General features: G+C 50.1%; 1 protein-coding gene across 2 annotated transcripts in view; it reads left to right on the top strand.

Moving 5' to 3' along the window:
• Positions 1 to 5,861: 5,861 nt before the first annotated feature.
• Positions 5,862 to 26,745, top strand: part of LPCAT1 (lysophosphatidylcholine acyltransferase 1) — a 36,249-nt gene continuing 15,365 nt past the window's right edge. Inside the window, exons 1-4 of one of the 2 annotated variants that reach the window (XM_036409578.2) lie at positions 5,862 to 6,130; positions 21,666 to 21,808; positions 23,789 to 24,003; positions 25,900 to 26,012. In XM_036409578.2, the coding sequence (XP_036265471.1) occupies positions 5,996 to 6,130; positions 21,666 to 21,808; positions 23,789 to 24,003; positions 25,900 to 26,012 (606 nt within the window). In that variant the 5' untranslated portion in view covers positions 5,862 to 5,995. The remainder of the gene's footprint in view (positions 6,131 to 21,665; positions 21,809 to 23,788; positions 24,004 to 25,899; positions 26,013 to 26,745) is intronic. The other variant, XM_036409577.2, reaches the window with a different exon arrangement.

Below are 26,745 nucleotides of genomic sequence, written 5' to 3' on the forward strand. Positions count from 1 at the left end.
AGAGCTGGTTTAAGATTAGAATATCCACCAATTTCATTCAACATATTAACAGTATTAAGGAGAAAAACTATAGGATAGATTTTTTAAAAAAATAAAATAAAATGACAAGGACGCTCAGCAAATGAGGAATGAAAGGGAACGCCCGAACCTTATTGAGGAAAACCTATGGGAAACCTATAGCCAGCATAATGACTTCACACTTTTCCCAAGATTGTCAAGGATTAGGGGTGCCCTCTCACTGTTTCTGCTCAAGTCTATAGAAGGTATCAGTGAAATGAAAGAGGAGAAAGCCAATAAAAAGCAAAAGCTTGGAAAAATAAACCATATGCACAGGTAGCATGGTTGCAAACAGAAAATTCTAAGAAATCTACAAACTGATGAATGAATTTAGCAAGATTGCAAAATACACAATAAACACACAGCATTCGGTTGTGCCTGTATGTGCTAGTAACAAACTTCTGGAAGTTGAAATTAAAAATTACAATTTACAACATGAAAACATAAAATACTTAGGGACAGAATTAGAGGCATAGATAAGACCTATAAATTACCTGGTATAAGCGAAAATGATAAAACATTGCTGAGAAAATTTAAAGAAAACCTAAATAACCAAGCATGAATTACTCAATAATGGGAAGCCATTGATTTTTTTCCAATTGATCAACAGATTCAACACAATCTTATTAAACATTCCAGCAGATGTTTTGGGGGACATTAAATTGATTTCTAAAATTGTATAGGAAATGTAAGGATCTAAAAGAGTCAAAACAATTTTGATGAAGAGGAACAAAGTTGGAGGACTTACATTATCTAATTTCAAGACCTATTGTAATATAAAGCTTCAGTGATAGAAACAGTGTGATATGGGCATAGGTCGATGTGCAGGTAAATGGAACACAATACAAAATTCAAAAACAGACCTATATAGACATGATCACTTGATTTTTTTTACAAAGTTGCCAAGATAATTGTATGGGGCAAGGTATTTTCTTCAACAAATACAACTGGAGCAACTGGATATCCAGACAGAAAAAAAAAAAATGTAAATCTCTGCCTCTACCAGCAATTCATGCCATACACAAACATTAACTCAAAATGGAATATAGACCTAAATGTTAAAGCTAAAACCATAAGACTTCTGAAATAAGAAAATCTTTTTTTTAAAAGTTTAAAATTGTTTTTTATTTATTAAAAGTATTTTAATACCCTTGGTGTAGGTTAAGTCCTTCTAAAACAGGATATCAGAAGCATGACCTATAAAAAGAAAGATGCTGATAAATTAGACTTCATCAAAATTTAAAACACCTGCCCTTTGGAAGATACTATTGATGCTTAACAAAACATGCCAACACTTAGCTTCTTAAAAACACAGGATTTACTGTTTCTCACTATTCTGTGGCTTCCTTAGGAGGTTGGTCCATTGCAGGTGCTGGAGCCCCTCATTCAGCTGCATCCACCTGGGGCTGCAGCCACCTGCACCAGGGACAGCAGTGTGGACCAGGGACAGCCACCTAGGCCAGGGACAGCCACCATGGCCTCTGGTCCCCCACAGTCTGTCATACAACCTCAACAATATCAACACAACCATAGTATTTCTCCATATGAGTCATGAACAAATAGAAAGATTCCTTTATTTTACCCCTATAAATGTATAACGTATCCAAAAATTAATCTAATAAATGCAGAATACTCATGTAGAAAAATTTTAAATGCTCTTAGAACTTAAGAAAACTTAAATAAATAAATAAAAAATAACCATGTTGGTGAAAAACAATGCTTAAAATTGCAAAGTATCAGATATTCTGTATGGAACATGATTTTCGGTATTTCTAATGCTTTGACATCTGGGAGCCTTGCTGACTGACTGCCTCTTCCAGGGCTACCTGCCTGGAGCACACATTTCAAGTGCAAACAACCCTCTCCTCCATCAGGCACTTAAACTCCACACCTATGTCTCTGCCCTAATCACCTCAGGGCAGATAACAGACAATCAGGGGCAGCCCCTACACCCGCCCTTCACTGAAATTATTCAAACTAGCCAAACCTAAGCCTGTTTACCCTTCGTGGCCTGTTCCCTCTTGTGGAAATCCTATGTAATAAAAACTTAGTATGTAAATTGTCCCCTGGCAGGGAGTTCGTCCAGGAGTTTGACCAGTGGGTGGGGCTAGCAGGGGGAAGGGAGGGAGGCCCCAGCTGGCAGCCGCTATGAATCCTACCTGTGCACTGGGCCTCTAATCACAAATAAAGGATTTTGCCTACGGTTTTCCCTCGCTTTCTCTGCCCCCTGACCTCTCCTGGTTCTTCCCCTTATGGCCCCATGTCCCTAAGTGCCTCTTGTGTGTTGGGAGCTGTGAGTAAAAGTTCTCCCTTGATGATAGTCAACCCCCTTGTCTGTGTGTCTTTCCATAGCTGATTTCACCAAACTCCGGGTACCCAGCAACACATTCTTATGAAAGCCATCTACACATTTAATGCAACTTGAAACAAAACTTCCAGTAAAAACCTTTAGCGACTGGACACACTGATTCTATCATTTGGATGGATAACAAGTCCTATGAATTGCTGAGGCAGCTCTTGAAAAAAGAACTGCCAACAGAAATGCACCCTATGGTTACTAAGGCAGATTATTTCTAAGATAGAAGTGACCGCAGTGTGGGGCCAGCACAGGAATGAATAAACCAATAGAATAAAATAGAGCACCCAGAAATAGCTTTATAAATACAATACTTCTGCTCATGTACCAAGTGGAGCCACACATGGGAAAGAGACTGATAAATGGTTGTAAGAATATTGGGTCGCCATGTAGAGAAAAAAGATCTTAGAATAAAAATAACCATGAAAAGCAGAACTAAAAATAAATTAGAAAGAAATGAAGAACATCTTCCTTTTCTATAAATAAGGCTAAAATTCAACAATTACACATACCACAAATCCCCAGCCCCACAGCAACCAGAAGCCACCTGCATCCTCAGTTCATCTAGACCGTGGGAGAGTTTTTTCTCTCCGTTTACCTGCTTAAACGAGAAAAAGAGCAGGGAGCCAAAGGGACCGAGCAAGACCAGCAGCTCCTATCCTCCCAGCATCTGCTTTCCAGAATGTTCCTGGAGAACCATGTGGGATTTGCCTTAGTCGTTAAAAGACCTGTCTGGTGGTTTTTCCAAAACTGAGAAACTAAGTCCCAGAGATGAATGGAAGTCTATTACCCTCTTACAGTATAACCCCAGATCGAAGACCAACTTCTCCTAATCAAGCTTTCAGAACCCTCCGGGACTTCTAAAACATTCCATGTCAGTATTAAAATTGAAGCCTGACAGTGAACAACCAGTGTCAGCCAGCCAACCTCCCAGCCTCCACCATTCTCCCCACAACCTCACCTGCCAGCCCCCACCTGTCACTCAGCCTCCAAGACATAACTGACTTTCTCACACACAAGGAACCTTTGTCCACGGTGGGTAACCCACTTGTTAGCTGTCTCTCTGCCTCTTCCAGGGCTACCTGCCTGGAGCACACATTTCAAGTGCAAACAACCCTCTCCTCCATTATGCACTCAAACTCCACACCAATGTCTCTGCCCTAATCACCTCAGGGCAGATAATAGACAATCAGGGGCAGCCCCTATACCCACCCTTCACGGAAATTATTCAAACTAGCCAAACCTAAACCTGCTTACACTTCGTGGCCTGTTCCCAGTCCACCCTGGGTCCTCTGGACTGAGATGGGGCCATCAGGGGCCTTCAGCTGCTCCTGCACGGCCTGCTCTTTGCTGTCACCTAGAAATAGGCCTGAGAATACCCTCACTAAAGGAAAGGTCCTGGGCCTGCCTCCTGCCCCCACACCTCCTCACCTGCATTTCCATCTGCACTCCTCTCTTTTTCCCCTTCCTCCTTCACCAGGCAGCTTTCCAGAAAGAGACTCTTGGAATTCCCACTCCCTGTCCAACACATGGCTCACTGTAGGATGGTCTCCACTGCCTTCTACTACAACTGGACAACCTCTAAATTCTATTCTGGCCAGTCCTCCTGAGGGGGCACCTCCTGAATCCAATCTTCTGAGCCCTCACTTCTCCTCCCTGCTCTCTGGTGACCTTTGGCTCTGGTTGGCCTTCCAGGGTCCACCATGGCTCTGTTCATTGTGAAAGAGTGGAGCACCCCTTCTCCTCCCCCTCCCCCACCCCCCACTTCTCTCCTCTCCCTCTTCCTCCTATGCCCAGCCTCTAAAACTGCCCCATCAGCCTGCCCAGCTGGGCTCTCATGTCTGAGGTCAGAGCAATTACCAACCAAATTCCCAAAGATCAGCAGAGTGATGATGGCCACAGAGGCTGGTGCCTGCCAGTGTCCACCAGCAAGTAACACCTACAACATCCCCCAAGCCTTCATGTCTTCACAGCACAGAGTGCCTTTCACAGATGTGCCAGCCAAGGTTCAAGGAGCGCTCACTTGCCCAGATCAAGCATAATGGCTCTGAAGCTGTGTGGACCCAGCTCTGGTCTTCCCTTTCTTACTAGCGCTGCTGTGTAGGATGCCTGGAGAACCACTGGCCTCTTTTTTGGTTCCGATTCTCTCCCTCCATCAAAACACAGAAAGGGCCCAGCATGGTGATATTTCACCCAGTTAGAGGTGAGCAGTTCAGTTGGCTATTCAGAGGATCGAGTTACTCCCTGCCCCCTGCCCAGGAAGGAATGAGGCTGGGGACCCTCTCAGATCACAAAGCCACAGCGAGGTCTGACCTTCCTGCAGTCCTAGAGCAATGCAGGCAAGCTGGGCTCCTGCACCTAATGTCAGACGCCCATGTGTGAACAAAGGGGCTGGACTGTGTCCCAGCATCCTCCCTCACCCACCACCTAATGCTGGCTCCTCCATCTCCTGACTGACGGGGCCACACGGAGAGGCATGCTGAGTAAGTTAGCTGTTCTCACTACAAAAGGTTTGAGGTGAACTTTTGAAATGTATAAATTTTGAACATGGAGCTATTTCATTGTTGCCCTAGTTAATACTGTGCCATAAATTAGGGATCCCCAAATGTCTCCCCGTCACACGGTAATTCCATGAACAGAGTAATTAGGGAATGAGAATCATTTGATTCAAAACACTGGGTCCCAGGTAGCTAATGCATCCGTTGACCCCTTCCAGCCTGGTCCCACCGTCTGGGGTGGGCCCCTGGGCTGAGTGCCTCCCCTACCCCCCACCCTACTTAACCGCCCCCCCCCTCCTCCCTGGTGTCTGGATGAGCCTGCCCTAACAGCGAGGATTGGCACAGACCGAAGCAGCCAGGGAGAACTTCCTTCCCCAAAACCGCTTCCCGTCTGAGAGGGAGGAAAAGCAGGGGGAACGGGACCTGGGAGCCCTAATGGGACAGTATACTGTGGCCTCACACGGCCAGGCCAGGCTCTGCTCCTCCGGGGTTTCAGAATTTGAGCAGGTGGGGCTGCCTCTCACCCAGACTGGGGCAGGGGGGGAGCATGCCTGCTGAGCGGGTGCAGGCCCCCAACCCTGCCCCCGAGTGGGTCAGTCCAGGAACCACGGCCGCGCCCCCGGCCATGCGCTGAGCAGCGGAAGGCGCGACGTGGCGGGCCTCGCCGCACGTGGGGCCGGACCGTCCTTCTCTTCTCTCGGGACCAGGCGGCCTGCAAATCCCAGAGGCCCTGCCAGCGCTCCTCAGACCCGCGCAGCCCCACCCCGCAGCCCCGCAGCCCCACTCCGCAGCCCCGCAGCCGCACAAAGCCTCCGGATGCTGGGAGGGGGCGGGGTCTGGCTGCCTCTCGGGGACGGAGGTGGGCGGAGTCTTAGGGGAAGCCCCGCCCCTGACACGCCCCTCAGGCGCCCCCCCGCCCACGTCACGCCGCCGCCCCTCCCGCGCCTGCGCGGCCGCACACCGGCCCGCTCCTGGCGCCGCGCATCCTCGCCCCGCGCCCGCTCCGCGCTCAGCTCCACTCCGCGTCCCGCTCGCGCCCGGCCCGCCCGACTCCTCGGCTCCCCTCGCGGAGGGCGGCGTGGCCATGAGGATGCGGGGACGCGGCCCCCGGGATGCCCCCGCCTCCAGCGCGGGGGCCGGCGACGCGCGGCGGCTGGCGCCCCCTGGGCGGAACCCCTTCGTGCACGAGCTGCGCCTCAGCGCCCTGCAGAAGGCCCAGGTGGGTGCCGCCCGCGCCACTAGCCCCTTGGCCTGGGCCGCGCCGAGGAGGGACTCGGGGAGGGGGACTCGGCGCGGCCCAGCCCGGCTCCCGCCCCTCAGGCCCCCGTCGCCCCCGTCCGCCACGCCACCCTGCGGCCCGCATCCCCGACGCCCTGCCTCAATTTCAGGTCTCCTTACTTTCCCGCCGCCCGCGCCCCAAACCTGGCTCCTCCCCTTTCCCCAGCCCCTCCGCACCTCGAACCCGGCCTTATACCGTCTTTCCCTGAACCCTGCACCCCTTTTCATGTTCTCCGAACCCCTTCCCCTGATTCCCCGCACCCCTCCCCCTAGCTCGGTCCACGCAGCTCGGTCCCTGGTCCGGCTGTCCCCTCCGGCGGGGCTGGAGAGGACCCCCCTGGTGTGACTATGTCACTTGATGAGTTTCGTCGTGTGTGAATTGATCATTTGAGTCAGTGCCAGAGATATTGGGGTGCGGGCTGTGTGATGTCCCCTGAAGGTGAACAGCAGGAGAATTTGCGCTTCTCTGTTTGCAAGTTATTTTCTGTGGAGTGTGCTAGGGACGCTCCCCTGGGGGGGGGGGGCGGGGGGGAGTCGTTGTCCATAACCGGAAACAGTTGTATACAACTTCGGTTCCAGCCTGGGAGGGAACAGTGTGCCCTTTGCTTCCATCCGGTTTTATTTGTGAGGTCCTCTGGTCCCGGCTGAGGGATGGGCGGCTGCAGGAAGCACGGGGGCCTCCACACTTGTTCCTTTTGTGGGTTCTGGTCTGGTCGGAATGACTCCCTGACTATCGAGTCTCCGTGCGCTGGTAGTTATGTTTGGATTTCTGTAAGTCGCACACGAATCAGCCTTTATTCTGACTTCAAAACTATACACCGAAGCAGGCGCAGATTTTGGACTTCAGTGGCTGTCCAGTTGGTGGGGAATATATTTCCAACCGTGACAAAACTTTTGGGCGTGACATTGAGAATTTTTAAAAATAGATATATTTTATTGATTTTTTACAGAGAGGAAGAGAGAGGGATAGAAACATCGATGAGAGAGAATCATCGATCAGCTGCCTCTTGTACAACCCTTAATGGGGATGTGCTCTCAACCAACGTACAATATATGCCCTTGACCGAATCCAACCTGGGACCTTTCAGTCCGCAGGCTGACGCTCCATCCACCGAGCCAAACCGGTTTTGGCGACATTGAGAATGTTTTAATGTGTAATGTAACTCATCTGAAATAATTTTCAGGTGAAAGTTCCTGAAGTCAGTTTAAAGCTGTCATTTCTGGGACTCCTGCCTTGCCTTGAAGCCCTTTCTCCGTGGGTTCAGTTGGCATGGGTGGCAGAGGAAACCAAGCAGAGACTGAGAAGAGAATAGAGAGGGTGGTGTCCCTCCTGATGATAGGAAAGGGCAAGGTTGTCCCCAGCTGGCTCCTGGTCCCTGCCCGTGTGTGTGTCCAGAGCCAGACCTTGCTATCTTCCTCTTTCACTTGTAGTTTCACACTCACCACCTATACTAGGTGCTGTGCCCAGGGTACTAGGGTATTAGGACACAGTCATTTCCTCTGTGCTCCTGAATGCCACCTTCCCAGGTCCGGTCCTCGTCCCCCCTTTGACTCTTATGGTTTAGGACAGTGGTCGCCAACCGGTGGTCCGCAGACCACTGGTGGTCCGTGAGGTCCGAAAGGTTGGCAACAACTGGTTTAAGAGGCCTTCCTCCTCCCACTTCTCTGCTGCTTAGAATCCCCTCAGGTGCCCTGGGGACCAAGCCAGCCCTGAGCCCGTCAGGTGGTTTCCAAGGTCCCTTCTGGGCCCTCCCCACACCTTTGGCTCCAGCTGCCACAGGGCCTTCTGTCCCTGCCTCTCTGCTCCTCCCTGGAAATATCACCTCCAGGAAGAAGCTGTCTTCCCTGAGGTTCCCAGAGGGCCACCTCCATAACCCTGTCACATTTGCATACCTACCACACACACACACACACACACACACACACACACACACACCCCCGCCAGTTTCTCTTGTCCCAAACTGTATACTCACTGCTGAGATGGGTGAGGTCCTCTGCAGAGACTCAGCTAGTTGATGAATAAACAAGTGAAAGGGGAGGATGTCAGAGCAGAGTCAGAAATCCCCAGCTCCCCTCCCCAAGAATCACAAGGTTGTAAATTGGAGGTTTGGAGCAGTGCCTGTGGCTGTTCTTCCCTGAGACCGCTTTCAGGTCCTGGCTTTAGATGTTGGCAAGCAGCATCTGGATGACATTCAGAAAAAGAACAGGTGGGTGGGATGTGTTAGCCTCCAAGGAAGGGCGGGGTACCTTGTGTACACCTTGTCACAATCTTTCAGAAACCGTAGTCAGAATAATCAGGTGTATTTGTAACACAGTCATCGCTACTGCTCAGATGTCAGCAATGTGTGGATGAGGGTGTGTAACTCCTCAGTGCTCTCAAGTTCCAAGTCCTGCTCAGCACACATATTTTACTTTTCATCAAGCAGTGCTCTGTCTGCCAAGCCTTTTACCTTTATCTACTGTATTTTGGGGTAACATTTCCACAGAGTGAATTGGACTATCCAAGCAAAGAAAACCTGCCTCCCAAATCAATAAGTAAATGGATTCAGCAATGACGGAACACCGTGGGAGCTTAGGAACTCACCCAAATTCTGGTTAAGATAAACCAGTAAGGGGACCCGCATTTATCTGCTTGAATTTGCTGCCAGGGAAGAACATTGTATGTGGATTAATGACCAGTCCATCTGTCATTTAACTGCAGATTTAGCAAGGAGCTTAAGCAATTCCTTGGACAGAAAACAGCATATTAAGATCTGAAAACTGGGAATAGTATAATATGGGCTAGTCATGGTGATTCTTTGCTTCTGAAATCATGAAGTGGTTTTATATCACTTGGGTTTTAGGGTACTTTCCACTGGAGCCCACAGGTGTGTGTGTATCCTACCTCCAGGTCTGAAGTTTCCCCATTTCTGAATTCCCTAAACCAGAGTCGTGAGCACTTACTTCCTGGAAAGCTGACTGGCTTCCTGTGTACCTTGGATCTGAGTCCTGGGAGGGAAGAAGCTGGGAAACACACCCCTCCCCCTGACTAATCCTTAGAGAGGATTACCGGGAGGGTGGAGTCCAGGGAGACTCAGACCCACTAGACCTGCTGGTAGCAACCCTTTGTAGAATTCACCCAAAAGTGGGTGGTCTTTTTCTCCAAGTCCTCCATTTTGATTTAAAAAAAAAAAAAAAGTAGCAGCAGAGGCCTTGGTTGGTCCCAGCCTGGATCCCAGGTTAGGTGTGGCCATTCTGGAGTAGGGAAACCCACACACTGTTCATTCTGGGCCACTCGTGGTCTTGGTACCCTGCCCCCTGGCGTCAGTGCCCCTATCCCCATGCACACAGACCAGGCCTGGCATTTCCCTCCTGCACCACTGACCTGCCAGACTCCTGGGCCCTGCCCAGCCCTTCCCATCACACCCACCCTGTTGCCCCTTGTATCTGGGTGCTCTATGCCTGAGACATAATGAGCACCTCGGACATAATGAGTTGCCCAGAAGGCCCGGGAGGCTGAAGCTTCAAGTGGACACCAGGCCCTGGGTCTCTGGCCACCTCTGACCACCTGGAAGTTTTGATGGTGATGCTTCTGTTGACACATTTGTAGCCCAGAGGGGTCCAGGGGAATTCCCAGTGTTGTCGCACTGGTCACTCAGTGCAACCGTGGGAGGAGGGGTTCATTGGAGGGTCAGGTGCTATATACCCACATCCCAGGTGAGGAGACAGGCCCAAGTTCATTGCTGTCCCCAAGTCCAGGGCAGTGATGGCTGCTTCATGCAGACAGCTGACCTGACCTCCCACGGAGCTCCATCCAATTCTAATTGGAAGGGTCCACCATGACACTGAATTCTTGCTAACGCTGAGGGTGGGAAGGGAGATTAAAAAGGCTTGTCTTTTAGTTTTTATACTCCTCTGTCCTGAAATGTGAATTTTTAACACTTGTATATGTTTTATATGTATGTGTATATAAACACAACACATATACACAGAAGCATATTCACATGTTCACACATTACATGCATACATATTCACAGAAATATATACTGACATACTCACACATACACACAAAAGCTGTGCTGCAGGAGCTGGGCACCTTGCCCACCCTGCCAGGCCCATAAGTGTCAGGGTCCTAGGAAGGCATATCCCCGATGATCTGAGGAGAGCCCTGAACTTTCCTTTCCAGGCGAGCCTGACCAAAGCTTCTACACAGCATGTTCCAAGGAGCTCTGCCCGCCTGCCTGGAGACCTGGAGCCTTGCTGGCATCCCTGCCCCCTGTCCTCCCTGCCCCTGGGCCTACAAAGTGTCATCATCCCCAAAGCAGGCAGAGCCCCCATCGATCCTCTGGAATTCCTGTGGGTTTTGGAAGCTGGGTTAGGGCGACCTGGCCTGGCCTAAGTTAAGTTTCTAAAATTCCTAGTGTTTCTTGAACCTAGTCATAGCCTAGCTGTGAAGTGCAGTATTTTGAAAATGAGCCCAGAAGAAAGTATGTGTTTGGAAATAACATGTCTGAGGATGTGATCATAGTGTTTGTCCTTCTAGAGCCCACGTCACCCTGCAGGCCCCAGGCCATGTTTTGCAGAACTAAAACCAGTCCCTTGTTTCTGTTTTGTGTGTTTGTTTTGTTCATTAGTTTCCACATATAAGTGAAATCATATTGTACTTGTCTTTCTCTGACTGGCTTATTTCACTTAGCATAATACTCTCCTGCTCCATCCATGCTGTCACAAAAGTAAGACTTCTTTCTTATGGTCGAGTAGTATTTCATTGTGTAAATATACCACAGCTTTTTTTTGTCCACTTATAGATACAGAGAACTGACTGGCAGCTGTCAGAGGGGAGGAGTTTGGGGGTTGGGTGAAAAAGGGATTAAGTAAAAAATTCATAGACACAGACCTGTGTGGTGATTATCAGAGGGAAAGGGGGATGGGGAAAGTGGAAGAGGGTTAAGGGGGGATAAATGGTTGCAGAAAGAGTCTTGACTTTGGGTGGTGAATACACAATATAAAAAATAGATAGATAGATAGATAGATAGATAGATATTGTATTATAGAATTGTACACTGGGACCCTATATAATTTTATTAACCAATGTTACCCCAATAAATTCAATACAAATTAAAAAACAAAAACTAGTCTTTATCCCTTGGCATTTTAACCATGTGGTAGCCTTATGAGCTTACGTGTTTTAAGTGCTGAAATGCTGTTCAGACAGGGCCAACCTCTCTTACTTTGGGCACATTTCCTGGGTTCTGTTGCATTTGGTGACAGTCCACCAGCTACTGCAGGCCATCATGGTTGGAACCCTGGCCTCATCCTGTGTTACCACATGTGCAAGTGTCCATGGGACCATGGCCCTTTTCCTCTTAAAAGTCAGATTTCCACCTCAGAGCCCGAGGAGTGAAAAAAACAAAAAAACTATTTGCCACATGAAACCTTCTTTAAAAAAAATAATAATTTTAATATTTCAAACCCCTAGGCTCATGACACAGAGCTGGGCCTCTCCATGCTGTGTCTCACGCAGGTTCCCTAAGATCTGGGGGGTGAAGATAAGCATTTAACACCCAGTGAGGCCTGGTGCTCCATGGCCTGCCCCAGAGCCTGAGCTGCTCACAGGTGACCTTGGTGCCCAAGGCAGCCAGGTATGCTGACTGGCAAAGGGCTCCATGTGGATCAGTCCCTGGATGCCCACCCTGTGATGGAGGTCTTCTATCTTAGCCTATTTCCTCTCCCAGGCTCTTGTGGAGGGGGCATGGGTGACTGTCTCATATACAGAGCAAACGGCACAATTCCCCTCCACCACCAGCTGGCTTCCTTGCCCCCACACCCTCCATCCACCCTAGCTGACCCTGTGTCTTCCGATCACCCCTGTCTTTCCCCACTGTGCTATGGCCAGGGGACAGACTGTCCGGGGTCCTCTCCACTTCTCTGCTGACTGGCACCAAGGACCCAGTCCCAGGCCCAACCTCACCTGACCAATGTTATTGGTGGGCTGGAGATCCTCGAAGCTGGGGAGCAGAGCCCTGATACTCTGGGGCACTGTCTGTATTTGAGGGTGGGTATAGTCATAAGTAGGTGCCCAGGTGAGGGACTGCCTGTAGTTGGAGGTATTCTCCCCATGGCTGGGAGCCCAGGACCTCTGGGGAGGGCCCCGCCATGGGAAATTTAGGACTGTCACCTGGGCCCTGCTGGCTGTGCAGGTATTTGCTAAACAAATGGAAGAGTCTGGAAATGCTGGATTTCAAGATTCTTGAATTTCAAGATTCTTTTATTCGGACATGAAGGCCCCTGGAGATAGGGGATTTCCTTGAGCTACAACTCTGAGCTGAGCTGAGCAGGGAACAGTGAGGATCCCTCAGGCTTGCTATGTAGGTGGGCCCTTATTGCTGGGGTGCTCACAGCATCCTTGTCCCTGCCTCCTGGGTGTTGTGGTCTGTACTCCCTACCTTTCTGGCCTCGACTTCAGACAGTTCGATTGTAGGGGCTGTGCACTTAGGAGCAGGGACTGGGGCCTTTGCCTCACTTTCTGGCCTGTGAGCCTTGAGGACACCCAGGGGCCTATAGGGACCCACCTATCGGATAAGCAGACCTGTCTGCCTCTGGTGCTTACTACAGCACTCTAATTCTGCCTGCCTCTTCAGTGCCACACTGGGACCACTGGTGTTCTGACCCTGTCATTTCTGGACATCACTTTTTATGGGCCAGGACGAGGTCTTTATGCCTGACCTGTGCACTCCCCTCCCTCCTGAGTTTTTATCCCTCAGGGACATTTTCAAGGATAAGCCAGCACCTTTTAGAGTGGCTCTTGCATCCTGGCCCTTCACCAGGCTACTTGTATGGGGGCCTGCCCCACCCCCTGGGGGCTGCTGTCCAACCTCACTTGACCTGGGCTTCTATACCCACCTGTGGGGCTCACAGCCTCCTGAGTCCATTTCTGCAAGTGGAACTCGGTGTTCTTCATGTAATTACAGGGTGTCCTGCCCACAGTGAGGTGCCCTGAGAGTAGGTCAGGTGTTACTGTGTTCCTGCAGCCTTTAAGACAGGATGTGGAGCTAGCTCCTGCCTCTGGAGCTGAGCCTCGTCCCAGAGTGGAATGTCCAGCCCAGGAAGCTACACTTTCCAGCCTTTCTGCCCCCCACCCAGGGCCCCAACCTGCCCTTTGTTTTACTATGGAATTTCACATCCCAGGGCCACAGGGCTCCAGCCAAGAGGCCCTGAAAACCCAGGGAGACAAGATTTTGTAGAAACTGAGCAATAGGAGTGAAGACAGGGAGATCATGGGGCCGGAGGGCAGAGGGAGAGGGAGAGGAAGGAGACCCCGAGGATGCCATCATTCTGAAGTAGTGGATCATTAGGGTTCCACGTGGCTGGCCTCCCTGTGCGCTTTACCCTTGCCCATCCTGCGTGCCTAGCCCCCTGACCCCACCTGCCCCTCCCACACGCCTGGCCTCTAGCCCCAGAGCCTCTGCACTAGCCTTCCCCCTGTGGGAACCCTCCCATGCTCCCCCTGCATTTTCTCTGTCTTTGCTTAAATCCCACTGGACATTATAAAGACCTTCCTCCACTCCCTTAGAGAAGAGATAATCCCCTCTACCACCCACCCCATTCCAGGTGTGCCCACCATTCTTGGAACCTATTGTCGGCTCATTTGTGTTGTCCCTCTGTCTTGGGGCCCAGCCTCTGACCAGTGAGCCTCTGTTAGCGTCTGGGTGGTAGTTTTCCCAGGAGACCTGAGTCCATGTGGCAGGTGGTTGCTGATGTCCCTGAGGGTCTGCTTCCCTGGCTCATGTGGAGGATCTTTTGCTCACCTCCTGCTGTGTGTCCTTGCCCTCCTGCTCCCATCCCCTGGAAGACCCCTGCTGCCCACTGTGTTGACTGCTGACTGAGGGGTTTTTTTCATTCTTCCTTCACCAGCGGGACTGTGGGCCCCACTGCCTCATACTCTTCCCCCAGGTCCCAACGCCAGGGGCCTGCACACCCTGGACGTGTGAAACCATCAGTGCCTTCAGGCACTGGCTAAAGGGCAGCAAGCAAGGACTGTCTGATGGTGGTGGTGGGATTCCTTGCGGGGGGTGGGGGGGGGTGTCCCTGTTATAGGGTGTCATGTTGAGGGTTGCCGTAGACCAGAGGTGCTGACCTCTGAGGAACGGCATGATGCCCATTGCTGCCTCAGGAGACGCATCATCACTGCAGGCCTTGAGAGTGGTAAACTGGTTGGCCACCGACTGCAAGGCAGAGGTGTCACTCTGAGGGAATGACTGAGACACTTTGCAGACGCCTCCAGATGGGGCAGTGAGTGTTTAGAGTTGAGTTGAGAGCTCTTGAATAGTGATGATGGGGATGGCAGGGATGTTGGGGTTGGCTGAGAGTTGGAAAGACAAAAATAGCTGTTTTAGAAAAGCTGCATTTAATTTTAGATTTGAGTGGGATAGCTAAGAAGAAATAGCATGTATGTAGCAGTAAGCATGGGCGCTGGAAGTTTTCTTCATTGGAGGCACAGGTATCCTAATGGTCACACAGGTCCATGGACAGGGAGCCTCAGAGTGGGATACAGTAGACACCTCAGGTCAGGAAGACAGTCGGCATTCACATGTTATTAAGAAAAAGGCAAATGAGTCCATGTGAATTTGGGCAAGTCATAGAAGTTCAGTATCCAGTACACACAATATATTGTCCCCTCTGAAGGTGCCCTCGCATGTGATCTGCACTCCCTGGCTCCCAGCAGTCATTTCCACCCTGCCCCCCACATCGACACCTTGACTCCTTTATGCCACCTTCATGCTTGTCTTTCTGTAGAGAGGAAGCTTTTTCATAAGAGCAGTCATGTGTGTGACAAGGTAAAACCAACCCCGACTGTTGAGACATCAGCTTTTTGTTTCCCTTTTGCATTCACGTTTTCTGTCTCAGTAAAAGTGTGAAAGCTACTGTTTATTCCATACTGAAGGCAGCGTAGAGTTGGGCCCAGCAGTGTTTTATATCTAACAAGGATGTGGGTTGATGGCGAAGCACCTCGGTGGGTTTGCTGGGTTAGCATCTGCCACGTCGGGCCAGGGCTGACCTCGGAAGCTCTTCCAGGCTCAGCTCCAGGCTTCTGTGGCTGCTGGAGTTTTCTAAGGAAAGTGCTGGATTGTGCCAGCTGGTGGGACTGCTGTGAGGATTACTGTGCTTTTTCTAAGTTGTTTTTTCTTTTAAAAGAAAAATAAAATGAGATGTCTCACTGCATCAGAAGAAAGTGGCCCCAGTAGATTTGACTGTTTCTAAATGGCTCTATGGACCACATCTTGCCTGGACAGGCTGAGGTGTGGGGACCACCATCTTCCCAAGCATATCAGGCGTCAGCTTCCCAGTTTATATTCTGTCTATTCTAAATCAGGATTAGCAAAAACAGCTTATTGTTTTGTTTGTTTGTTTGTTTGTTTTTTATAAATAACAGTAAAAAAACAAGATTAATTCCCTGGCCAAGGCTTTCCTTTTTATCTCACATTGCCCTGTAGAGCTTTCTGCATTGCATCTCCAACCTGTTCCTCATGGCACAAGCTTGGAGGTAACCAAGGCCAGCTTCTCAGGGTGTGTTTGTGGAGTGGAATGGAGTGCACAGGACCCAGCCCCAGGAACCACTGCTCCAACATCTTCTGAATCCTAGTGCTTGCTTCATTCCAAAGATGAGCCCTTGTCCTCCCACCTCCAGTCTCCAGCTGATCTGCCCTCATTCATAGCTTTTTCCCAGGAGTTCCCTTCCCAGGGAAAGGCTTGGTGTGCCTGTCTGGCTCAATTCCTTCTCTGGAGGTCCAACGTGGGCCCTCCTGTATGGCCAGGTATGTGAGTGAGGTTCTCCGGCCAGCCCTCCAGTGATTTGGGGAAGGGCCTGCCTTGCTGGGGTGCCCAGTATGGTGGGAGAACGAGGGAGGCCAGTGTATTGGGGGGGGGGGGGGGGGTAAGGGAGGAAGGGCTGGAGTCGAAGGGTGACTTAGCAGCAATGCAGAACTCTGAGCACCAAGGGGCGGGGTTGGCCATGTGTGGAGAGCTAGGCTGGGAGCTGCCATGTTGCACCTTGGATGAGAAGGGGTCTCAGATTCTGGATTTGTTTTGGAAATGGAACCATTAGGAATTGGTAAGAAAGAGAGGTGGCAGATATGACTGTGTAGTGTGTGTGCTGCCCAAAACGACACCTGAGGGACGTATCTCTCTGTTTGAGGGAAGGCTGAAGAGGAACAGGTCAGCAGGTTCACTTTGGTTGCGTATGGCTGTGGGTTCTCAGTTATGCTGTTGACAACACGTCTGGAGCCCTGGGCAGCAGATCCGGTGGGGTTTCAACATCAGAGCCACTGTCCCCGTGTCAGGCCAGAGTCCACAGGTGCAAGTTGCATGGAGGAAGGATTGAATCCTGAGCCTGGGCTTTCTCCTCAGGGCACCTCGTCTATTCCTTGAACCTGGGCTTTTGCTATAACCAGCTGACTGACCTTGAGAAGCTGCCTGCCTCCCTGTCCTGCCCATCCACTGTGGGTACCTTCTCTCTGGGACATAGACCACACCCTGCATTCCCTGGCAGGACTCTCCCTGCCTCCCCCTGCCTGTCTGCATCTCACTCAGCATGCCCTGCCCCTGGTGCACATATGCCATTGTTCGTTTGTGTTGTTGTGGTTGTTTTGTGGGTGGTGTTTTTGTTTGTTTGTTTGTTTGTTGGGGGGGGGAGGATTGGATTGGGGGTTAACTGATTGGGGTAGTTGATATGTCTGTTGTATTGTTCCCTTTGTTCTAAAAGGCACCCCTAGAGCTAGTGAGCAGTTCCCTTTAGTTCCTGCCTGTATGTGGGGACCCTGTGGGCTGGGAGCAGGGTTGGGCCCTGGCCTGTGGTACTTCTCCTCAATGGTCCTAGGATCCCATCCTTACATTTGCTGTAGCAACCCCATTAATCCAGGCTCCACCCCCACCCAGGACCCACCCCCATTAGTGATTTGTCCACGTCCTATGTGCTCACCTAAGCCTACCATCTTTGAAAAGAAATGAATTGCCACCTCAAGACCTATCCTTAGTGCCTCCTAACTCACAGCTCCTCCCTCTGGCTGCCCCTGGGTCTGTCACACCCAGGTGGTCTTCAGCTCACCTGTCCCTGGTGCATCCAACTCTGTTCCCGCAACACTGGGATCAGCAGCCTCTCCGAGTGCCCACACCCCATTCCTGGGTAGTGGGCCTGGGCTGCCAGTTGGCAGGTACACTCACACAGGTCCTACCTTCGATCTCACCTGGCAGAGAACACACAGGCCATGTACTTGGGCGAGGTGAAGGCCGAGCCTTGGGGACCTGGTGGAGCACCAGAAAACATGTGGGCTCTTAGCTTGAGATGCTGGGAACCCCCTGCACCTTGTGGGGTTGCAGTTTACACAACACTGTACATATTTAGTGCATATTTACTTAGTGCATACATACACACACGCATACATACATACATACATACATATCAGTAGAACCACTTCCTCCTCATCCTTTAGGTGGAGCCAGGTGGTTCAACCTGGTCTACCTAATGCCCCACCTGCCCACTCCTCTTGTCATTGGAGGCTTGTCTATTTGCAGAGGGTCAAGCCTGTTCTTCCCCTGCTTGCTGAGAAACTCAGAAACCAGGACTGTACCTGATACCCTGAGAGCAGGAGCAGGAGCACTAATGCATTTCCTGAGGTTCACATATTGTGTCCCATGTGGAATGGCCGAGTGGACCCCATGGCTGCTGGCTACAGGAACATGTATTGCTAATTAACCAAATAACTTGGACAGCAGCACTCTGGCCCTGAGTAAAGGGTGCTGGGTAGGCTCCTGTCCCTTGACCAGGTTTTAACAGCTTCTTCCTGTTGGTCTAGATGGAATGAGGCACTGCCTCCATCCCAGTCTGCAGGTCCCAGACACATGGGGAGGGGTGCTGGAAACCACATGCTCTTTTATTCTTTCTTTTTTTAAAATATATTTTATTGATTTTTCACAGAGAGGAAGGGAGAGGGATAGAGAGCTAGAAACATCGATGAGAGAAATACACCGATTAACTGCCTCCTACAATCCCCCCCCACACACACACCGGGGATGTGCCTGCAACCAATGTACATGCCCTTGACCGGAATCGAACCTGGGACCCTTGAGTCCGCAGACTGATGCTCTATCCACTGAGCCAAACTGGTTTTGGCACCACATGCTCTTTCTTGAACCCAATGAGATACAGTTGCTTTATACCATGATTTATAGTAGGAACTATCCTGGAAACAGAAAATGCCTGCCGCCTGGCTGGTGTGCCTCAGTGGTTGAGCTACAGGAACATGTATTGCTAGGTCTACCTATGAACCAGGAGGTCACTGGTTCGATTCTCAATCAGGGCACATGGCCTGGGTTTCGGTTCTATCCACAGTAGGGGGTGTGCTGGAAGCTGCTGGTCAATTATTCTCTCTCATCATTGATGTTTCTATCTCTCCTCCCTTCTTCTCTCTAATGTCAATAAAAACATACTTTTTAAAAAAAATGCTTGCAGATCAGGGTGTGGTATAAATGCCACACATCCAAGTGCAAACTTTCTGGGATTTTCAGGTACTGTGCCTGTTCACACATCTGCAGCACAGGCACCAGAAAAAAGGGCATTTTATGGGAATAGTAAACTCTCCTTAACTTGCTATCTTTGCAAATTGAGAAGAGAGGCCCAGCTGTCAATTTTAATGGCAGAGCAGGATTGCTGAGCTAGCTCCCAGCCAGCACCCCAAAAGTGAGGGCACCCCAACAGTGAGAGCAGCCCATAGGCTGGGGAGAAGGGGGAAGAGGGAAGGGTTACATCTCAGAAACAGGAGGGAAGTGTCACCTACAGACTGCAGTCTCTTTCCCCTCTGCAACAGAATTCTAAAATAATCACAAAGGATAGAAAAGGACATAATATTGTAAACAATGTTAAAAATAAAGGAAAGGCAATAAACTTACGGGTTTAAATTAAAGAGGTACTTAATGTTGTATGTTCTCAGTGTGAATTTTGGGAAATAAGGTATTTCTGAAATTAATGCTCTTGGCTTTTACTGCAAGATGTGAATTAGACCGTTAGCATAGACTCAGAGTAGGAGACACTCTACTAAGAGCCAGAATCAGTATCAAACTGGTTCTATAAGCAAATTAATAAAATAAAAGATTTGTCAATATAGGCTGAAAAGTTTTAGAAAGCACAAATAATCTAAACATGAGCTTGTAGATCAGGATTGATCTAAAAGTCACAATAAATGTCATGGGCAGCTTCGGTTATCCTGAAATCACTTGTGCTGGGAAGTTTAGTGGGGGAGGAAAAGTCTGAGAATTTTGGGGATTTCCTCATTCACAAAAGTACTAAAAAGAAACCAAGAGAAGAGAGAAAGCTTGATAAACAGTAGTCTTAGAAACATGGAAACAGCAGTCAGAACTCTCTGTAGAAATTTCTCTTGAGAGGCAGCTGGCAGAAATCCTAATATTGTTCCCTGAGGATTCACCCAGAGGAGGCAGCACGCGAGGAGACCCAGGGGTCAGGTCACCGAGAATCATGATGACTCGGTCTCAGAGGCGCTTTCACAGGCAGACCCAGAGATTGATTTATTTACTTACTTACTTAATCCTAACAATTCCTTTAAGACGGGGATGGGGACATCTGGCCCTGCCAAGTCAACCTTAGTTGGAATTTGAAATTCAATAAATCTAGGAGCTTTTTCCATAGCAACATAATTTTTATGTTGATAATTTTGTATGGCCCGCAGATATTATAAATATCCAAATGGCCCTTGGCCAAAAAAAAAAAAAAAAAAAAAAAGGTTCCCTACCCCTGTTGTAAGAAAAGAAACTGTACGTGTCACTTCGCAGCACTGTCACTAAGGTTTCAATGTGAGACAAACTGAACATATCACTTGTGAGTGAGGACAGGCACAGGTTCACCCACTGGACACAGACCTGTGATAAAGTTCAGCACCCAGTCACCATGTAAAGCAAAGCCAAGTTCTCAGAAATCCAGGATGCAAAGGTGCATTCTCACCAGTAAAACACATTTCCTGACAGCCTTGAGGCAGCACCACTTAGTGGGAAGCATGAACACTGAGCCAGCAGGACAGCAGGTCTGGGATGGCCGCTTAGGTGCAGCCTCCTACTGAAACAGGAGCTTCCCGCTGGGCTCTCCCCACTCCGCCCCTGCAAGAGGAGGAGAGAAGGGCCATTAAACATTGCTATCCTTTGCAAAACATGGTTATCAAATCCACACTGTCCAACAGGCAGCCGTGGCCACAGGTGGCTATTGAGCACTTAAAACGAGGTGAGTGTAAATTGGGATGCCCCATGGGCATAAAATGTACACTGGATTTCCAAGACATGAAAAAAGCATGGACTACCTCATAATTTTTTATATTGAATACATGCTGAAGTAATATTGTAGGTAATATTGGATTAAATAAAATTTCATCACCTTGTTTTTTTTAAAGGGTAGCCACTGGGAAATTAATAATTACACAAATGGCTGGCATTGTGTCATGTTGGGCTGTGCTGCTCTTGATGGGGGCCCAAGGGAATCTGCAGAGGCTGAGGGAACAGCCCACATGCACTCAAGTTGTAGGTGACAGGGGCCCAGCAAGGTGAGGCAGTTGGGGCTGTTCAGGCTTGGCCAACTGACAGCATGAGACCTCACCACAGAACTGTCTTTTCTGTCTTCTCTGCACCAAACCTGCATATTTGAAGTGTGTATTTTTGCAGATAACGGAACAGTGTATTATAGGTCATAACGTCTCTGTAAGTTTCAGTTGTGATTCTTCCCGGTCCACTTCTGACTGACCGCCTGAATATCAGCTGGTGCAGAGCCAGAGCGTTGAGTTGTGCATGGAGGTGTTTTAGTGACAGCTGTCCATCCACCTGGACACTGTTGGACTCCACCACTCCGCTGAACCCATGTGTCCATCATTCCCACTCCCACGCCATGTTTGCACTATCCCCTCACCTGCAGGGCCTGCCCCTGCCCACAGAGCCGAACCCATCTTCCTGGCATCCTCCCAATTAGACCCATGGTGGCACATTCTCTGTTGGGCTTGCGCCCTATAATTTCCTTGGGCTGGGAAGCCCCCAAATTCTCTGGTCTTCCTAGGCCTAGTCTTGCCAGCCCCACCCCTGCCATCTGGCTATTTCACAGATACATCTTAGTGCTATACAAGTGTCCTTGCATCATGTAAGACTCAGGTTCCGACTGCCTGGTGTGAGAGTCGGGATGGAGCGCTGTTGATTCCTCGAGAGAACCCCCCAACCCTGCTCCTCGGCCTCCTGTAGGGGTGACTTTAGGACGGAGTGCAAAAGGGGTAGCAGGTCCCCAGTAACCTGGGTAGGGTGTCGCTGCTACTTCAGCCACCTGGCTATTCCTGAGATGAAAGTACCCTGACCAGGGCAGGCCTAGCACCGGTGCCTGGCAGCTTCCACGCAAGGATTCCAGAGGAGAGGTTCCCTGATGACAGTGCTTCTGCAACGACCTCAGTCTGTCTCCCCAGATTGCAGTCATGACGCTGACGCTTTTTCCCATCCGGCTGCTGCTTGCCGCCTTCATGATGTTGCTCGCCTGGCCCTTCGCACTCGTCGCTTCCCTGGGACCCGCTGAGAGGGACCCGGAGCAGCCCCTGGCCTTGTGGCGGAAGTAAGTCCTGTCAGTGATGCTCTGATGTGTGGAGTCACAGGGTCATTTCTTTGTTCTCACAGCTTCTGTCCACCCAGTGTTTATCCTTTCCTTCCTGGGGCAGTGTGTGCCAGGGTTGTGCTCTCCAGGCTGGGACACTGCGGCTCCTGCCACACCCTGCCATGGTCTCCAGCTTCTAACAGGGTCCTTCCAGCCACATGGCTGCTATTTCCATGTCCCCCAGCCCTCAAACTCCAGTGTGGCAGCCAATAAATGATTCTCTCATCATTGATGATTGTATCTCTCCCTCTGAAATCAATGAAAATACATATATGTATATATTGTACATACATATATATGTATGTACAGGAGAACAAACTGCACACTGAACTCCTGAGAGGAACACACAATGACTTGTGCCCAAGTGTGGGACCGAGGGAGGCAAAAGGAAGCAGGTTTTGAAATAACAGGGCTCAGAGCATATGCCCTTTGGACCCATGCACAATGGGCAGCATGTTCGTGCAGTGGACAGGGAGGTGGGTCCTCCCGCTATGCACAGCTGTGCGGCTCTGAGTAGACTGAAGTTAGGTTAGGGAGCCTTTTTGCTGAATGTATGTTAGTGTCACTCATAAGTTCCTAAAATAAAAATCTTAGGTTTTGTTAATGAAAGGAAGTGCGCCCTTTCACAAAAGGCACTTACTCTAAGTTACTTTCAAAGCACAGTGTTGTAAAAACTAGTATCTTCTTGCAACACCTGACCAGCGGGCTGACACCTAAGCCAGTCCAGGCGGGCCATGGCAATGGTCATCTTGGTGCTGACACTCACTGCCCCCTGACTCATGTGGTAGAAAGAGGTGTCTTAGTTCTCTCAGGCTGCCTTAACCAAGTACCACCAGCTAGAACTAAACAACGGACATTTGTGCCTTGAGTCTGGAAGTTGGAGGCCAGGGTGCTGCATGGCTGACTTCCTGGGGAGGGTCTCCTCCTGGCTGCGTATGCCACCTTCTCCCTGTGTCCTCACAGGACAGTGTTCCAGTCTTCCTGCTTCTTCTTATAAAAACACTGATCCTATCAGATGCCAGCCCTACCCTATGATCTCATTTCACCTTATTTCAAAATATAGGAGTTTGGGGGACATGGTTCAGTCCCACGTGCTCCATGGGGGAACTATGCTCTCAGATCTGAGAAGTCCATCTTCAAAAACAGCCTGGTGCCATGTGTGCCCTGGAGACCAGGGCCTGGACTTGAACTTATTTTCAGCTTTTCTCTGCTCTCCTGGAAGCCTCCAGGGTCTTGGCTTGGGATTTCCCTGGAGAAACCCAGTGCCCCCCCCCCCCCCCTCCAGTCTGCAGCCCAGTACTGCCTCTAGACCTGCTGCTCAAGGACTGGCCCTGCTCCTGGCCAGCCTGGCCCTGCATTGAGCTTGAAGCTCCTTGCAGCTCCAATACGTGGCCCAGGCCCTTCCTGTTCTCACAGCCCCAGGATATGGCCTCAGACCTCTCCTGTGCACCATCAGCTGTCTTTGCTTCATGGGAGGTGGAACAGTAGGCAGAGTGTCCCATCAACATACAGTCCAGCTCTTACCTCTCCCCTTGTTTGGGTGCTTGCTCCCTTTTGTAGCAAAACCATTTGAAACATGCAGATCAGCGATCTCCAGGACCACATGGATCTAAAAAACCAATCTCAAAAAAGAGCCCATGGACTGGGCTCTTTCCCACTCTTCTCATGCTTGCATGTTCAGGGACCAACACCCAGGGTTCAATGTCAGGATGCGCCCTTCACCTGGACACACTGTCTCCTCAGTGTCCAGTTATCCCCCCACCTCTGTGACCCTTTACCTGCCATGTGCCCCTTCTTGTTTTGCTGGCTGAGTCTACCACTCCCTGACCTCGACTACAGTGAGTCTCTGTGCTCTCCTGGTGAGCTCGTCCAGTTCAAGGGTATCCACAACTGTCCACAGGAGGCAGGAAACTCCTCTTTGACTTGCATCCTCTCTCGTAGGGTTGTGGACTTCCTGCTCAAGGCCATCATGCGGACTATGTGGTTCATTGGCGGCTTCCACCGGGTGACCGTGAAGGGGCGGCAGGCCCTGCCCACTGAGGCAGCCATCTTCACCCTGGCACCACACTCCTCCTACTTCGATGCCATCCCCGTCACCATGACCATGTCCTCCATCGTGATGAAGGCTGAGAGCAGAGACATCCCAATATGGGGAAGTGAGTGAGGTCCTCTCCACCCGCCCGCAGTGCAGGTCACTCCCACGTGAAATAGGCCCTGGGCTTGTGTCCCTATTATCTTTCCTTTGTTGTGATTTCCTCTGTATTAGTCATTGTGGGTTTTAGTTTTCATTTGTGCCCTTAAATATAATTTGTTGAAGTACTTCTTCAAGTTCTAACACCGAGGATCCTAGAAGTCTGGGCACAGCACAGGGCTCCGTCCCACCACACTAGTTACTGTTCTCGAAACCCAGGCACAGGAGGTCCTTAGACTACATGCTAGATCACTGTGGCTTAAAACAACAGAACTGTGTGCTCTCTCATTCTGGAGCCAAAAGGCCCTCATCACATTATCTCAGGACTGAGCCCCCTATGGGACTCCGGGGGTAGGATGGGGGTGGGGGCGGCCTTCCTGCCTCTCCAGTTCCTGATGCTCAGGCGTCCCTGGGCCTGCGGTACAGTCACTCCACCTCTTTCTCCATCGTCCGAGGGCCTCTCCCTGTGTCTGTATCTCTGTGTGTCTTACAGTCCAGGGTGAGTTCACCTCAAGATCCTTACCTAGGTACATGTGCAATTTTTAAATGTCACATTCACAGATTCTGGGGGTTAGGACATAGACACATCTTTTGGGGGTTACCACCGAGCACATTCACCATTATTGTGGGGGTTGTAAGGAATCCTGGGCACTTTAGATGGGCTCTTGGGTACTTTACATGGTTCCCTCACTTCACAGATGAAAGCACCCCAGATGCCAAGCCTGGCCCAGCCCTCCTGGAGCACTGCCCATGGTGCCCCTGTAGGGTTGGCCAGCCTGTGCCAGGTTTCCATCCCATGGTTCCTCCAGCTGCTCTGCCTGGGCCCTGCCCCTACTCTCCTCCTTGCCAACCAGCTTTTGCCTTTTTTTTTTTTTTTTTTTTTTTTAAATCCTCACCAAAGATATATTTTTATTTATTTTTTTCAAGAGTGAGGAAGGGAGAGAGAGAGAGAGAAAAACATCGATTGGCTGCCTCCTGTACCCACTCTTCTTGGTGAATGAAACCCACAAACTGAGTATGTGCCCTGACTAGGAATTGAACTTGTGACCTTTGAGTGCACAGGACAAACTCTACCCAACTGTGCCATTCAGGCTACCCTCTCTGCCTTTTAAACTTCATGTGGATTCTGGAGCAGGGCTTGTCTAGGCAGAGGCAGACAGTAGTGTTCTCTCCCTCTGTGTCTGTTATTCCTTCTTATAAAACAAAAACAAAAAAGCCCAGTCACTGATTAGGGCCCACTTCAATCCAGACTACCTCCCTGTACCTTGAGTACATCTGCAAATGTCTTCTTTCTGCCTGGCCGCTGTGGCTTAGTGGTTGAGTGTTAACCCATGGACCAGGAAGTCTCAGCCAGTTTGATTCCCAGTCAGCACATATGCCTGATCCCCACCCAGTAGGGGGCATGCAGGAACAGCCGATCAATGATTCTCTCTCATCATTAATGTTTCTATCCCTCTCACCCTCTCCCTTTTCTCTGAAATCAATACATATTTTTAAAAAATATATCTTTTCAAATAAGATCACTGTCATAGGCTAGGACATCAGCCTATGTTTTTGAAGGACACAGTTCACCCCACAATAGGAGCCATGTGTCCTGAGTCCTGTGACTCTTGAGTCCATGGCCCTCATACCCTTCTTTATTTACAGTGACGGGGGCTCTCTGCTCCCTGATTAACCTCCTGTGGACACTCATTGTTACTAAGGCTTCGTGCTGTCCTCTAAATTTCCCGGAAGCTTTTGCCTTGTGCCCAGTCATGGACTCCTACCCACCCCGTGGTACAGCCCCTGGAGCTTCTAGGGGTTTCAGTCCTGCTCAGCAGAAGTGGTGTATCCCCACATGACACCTTCCCTTCCCTTTCAGCTCTGATCAAATACATACGGCCCGTCTTCGTGTCCCGATCAGACCAGGATTCTCGCAGGAGGACCGTGGAGGAAATCAAGAGACGAGCGCAGTCGAATGGCAAGTGGCCACAGGTAACCCGGCCTTGCTTGCATTTGAGTGAATTTATTCCAGAAGGTGTGAGCTTAAAGACTGAAGGGAGAAGAAGCAAAAGGGCCAGAACTTGCCTTCCATGGGGACTGGCTGTGTTTAGTTTCCTTTTATTTCTAATGAGTGTGTAAATTCAAGAATCTGCCAAATACTTTTGATTCTGAAATTTTAAAAATTAAAAGAAATAAGAAATCATTCAGACCTGCATCTCAAGTTCCCACAATCATCCCTATTGACAACAAATCTTTGTATAAGTTTTGAGTCAGAAAGACCTGCTACCCGGTCCTCGGGGTTAGCAGCACCTCATTTCTGAGCAGAGTATTCGTCTATAAGGTGCCCACTGCTTCGTGGTCATGGGCTGAGCTTCCTGAGTGCACCTGGTTCCTGACCCGGGCCATTAGGCGCAGGCCTTGGCTGCTATTAGCCGTCGAAGTGTTTGACCCAAGCTGTATTTTTCTTCTTTTAAACTGAGCCAACATTCAGAAGCTGGAAATCCCACCAGACTCTGGGTTCTGGCTGCTCAGGAAACGAGGGGTGCTGGCTCCCAGCACCTGTGCCGTGGACAGCCACTTGGAGTGGTTCCCTGACTGCCACCCCTACAAGTGCAGGCCATTCCTGCCCCTCCTTCAGCTTACCTGCCTGACCGTTGGACATGCCAGGGTTAGACCCCTGGTGGCTCATTGTCACCTGGGGACGGTCTTCCCTTCAGGGACCAGA

This window comes from Pipistrellus kuhlii, unplaced genomic scaffold, assembly GCF_014108245.1.
Source record: "Pipistrellus kuhlii isolate mPipKuh1 unplaced genomic scaffold, mPipKuh1.p scaffold_m20_p_4, whole genome shotgun sequence".
In the NCBI taxonomy this organism is placed as follows: domain Eukaryota; kingdom Metazoa; phylum Chordata; class Mammalia; order Chiroptera; family Vespertilionidae; genus Pipistrellus; species Pipistrellus kuhlii.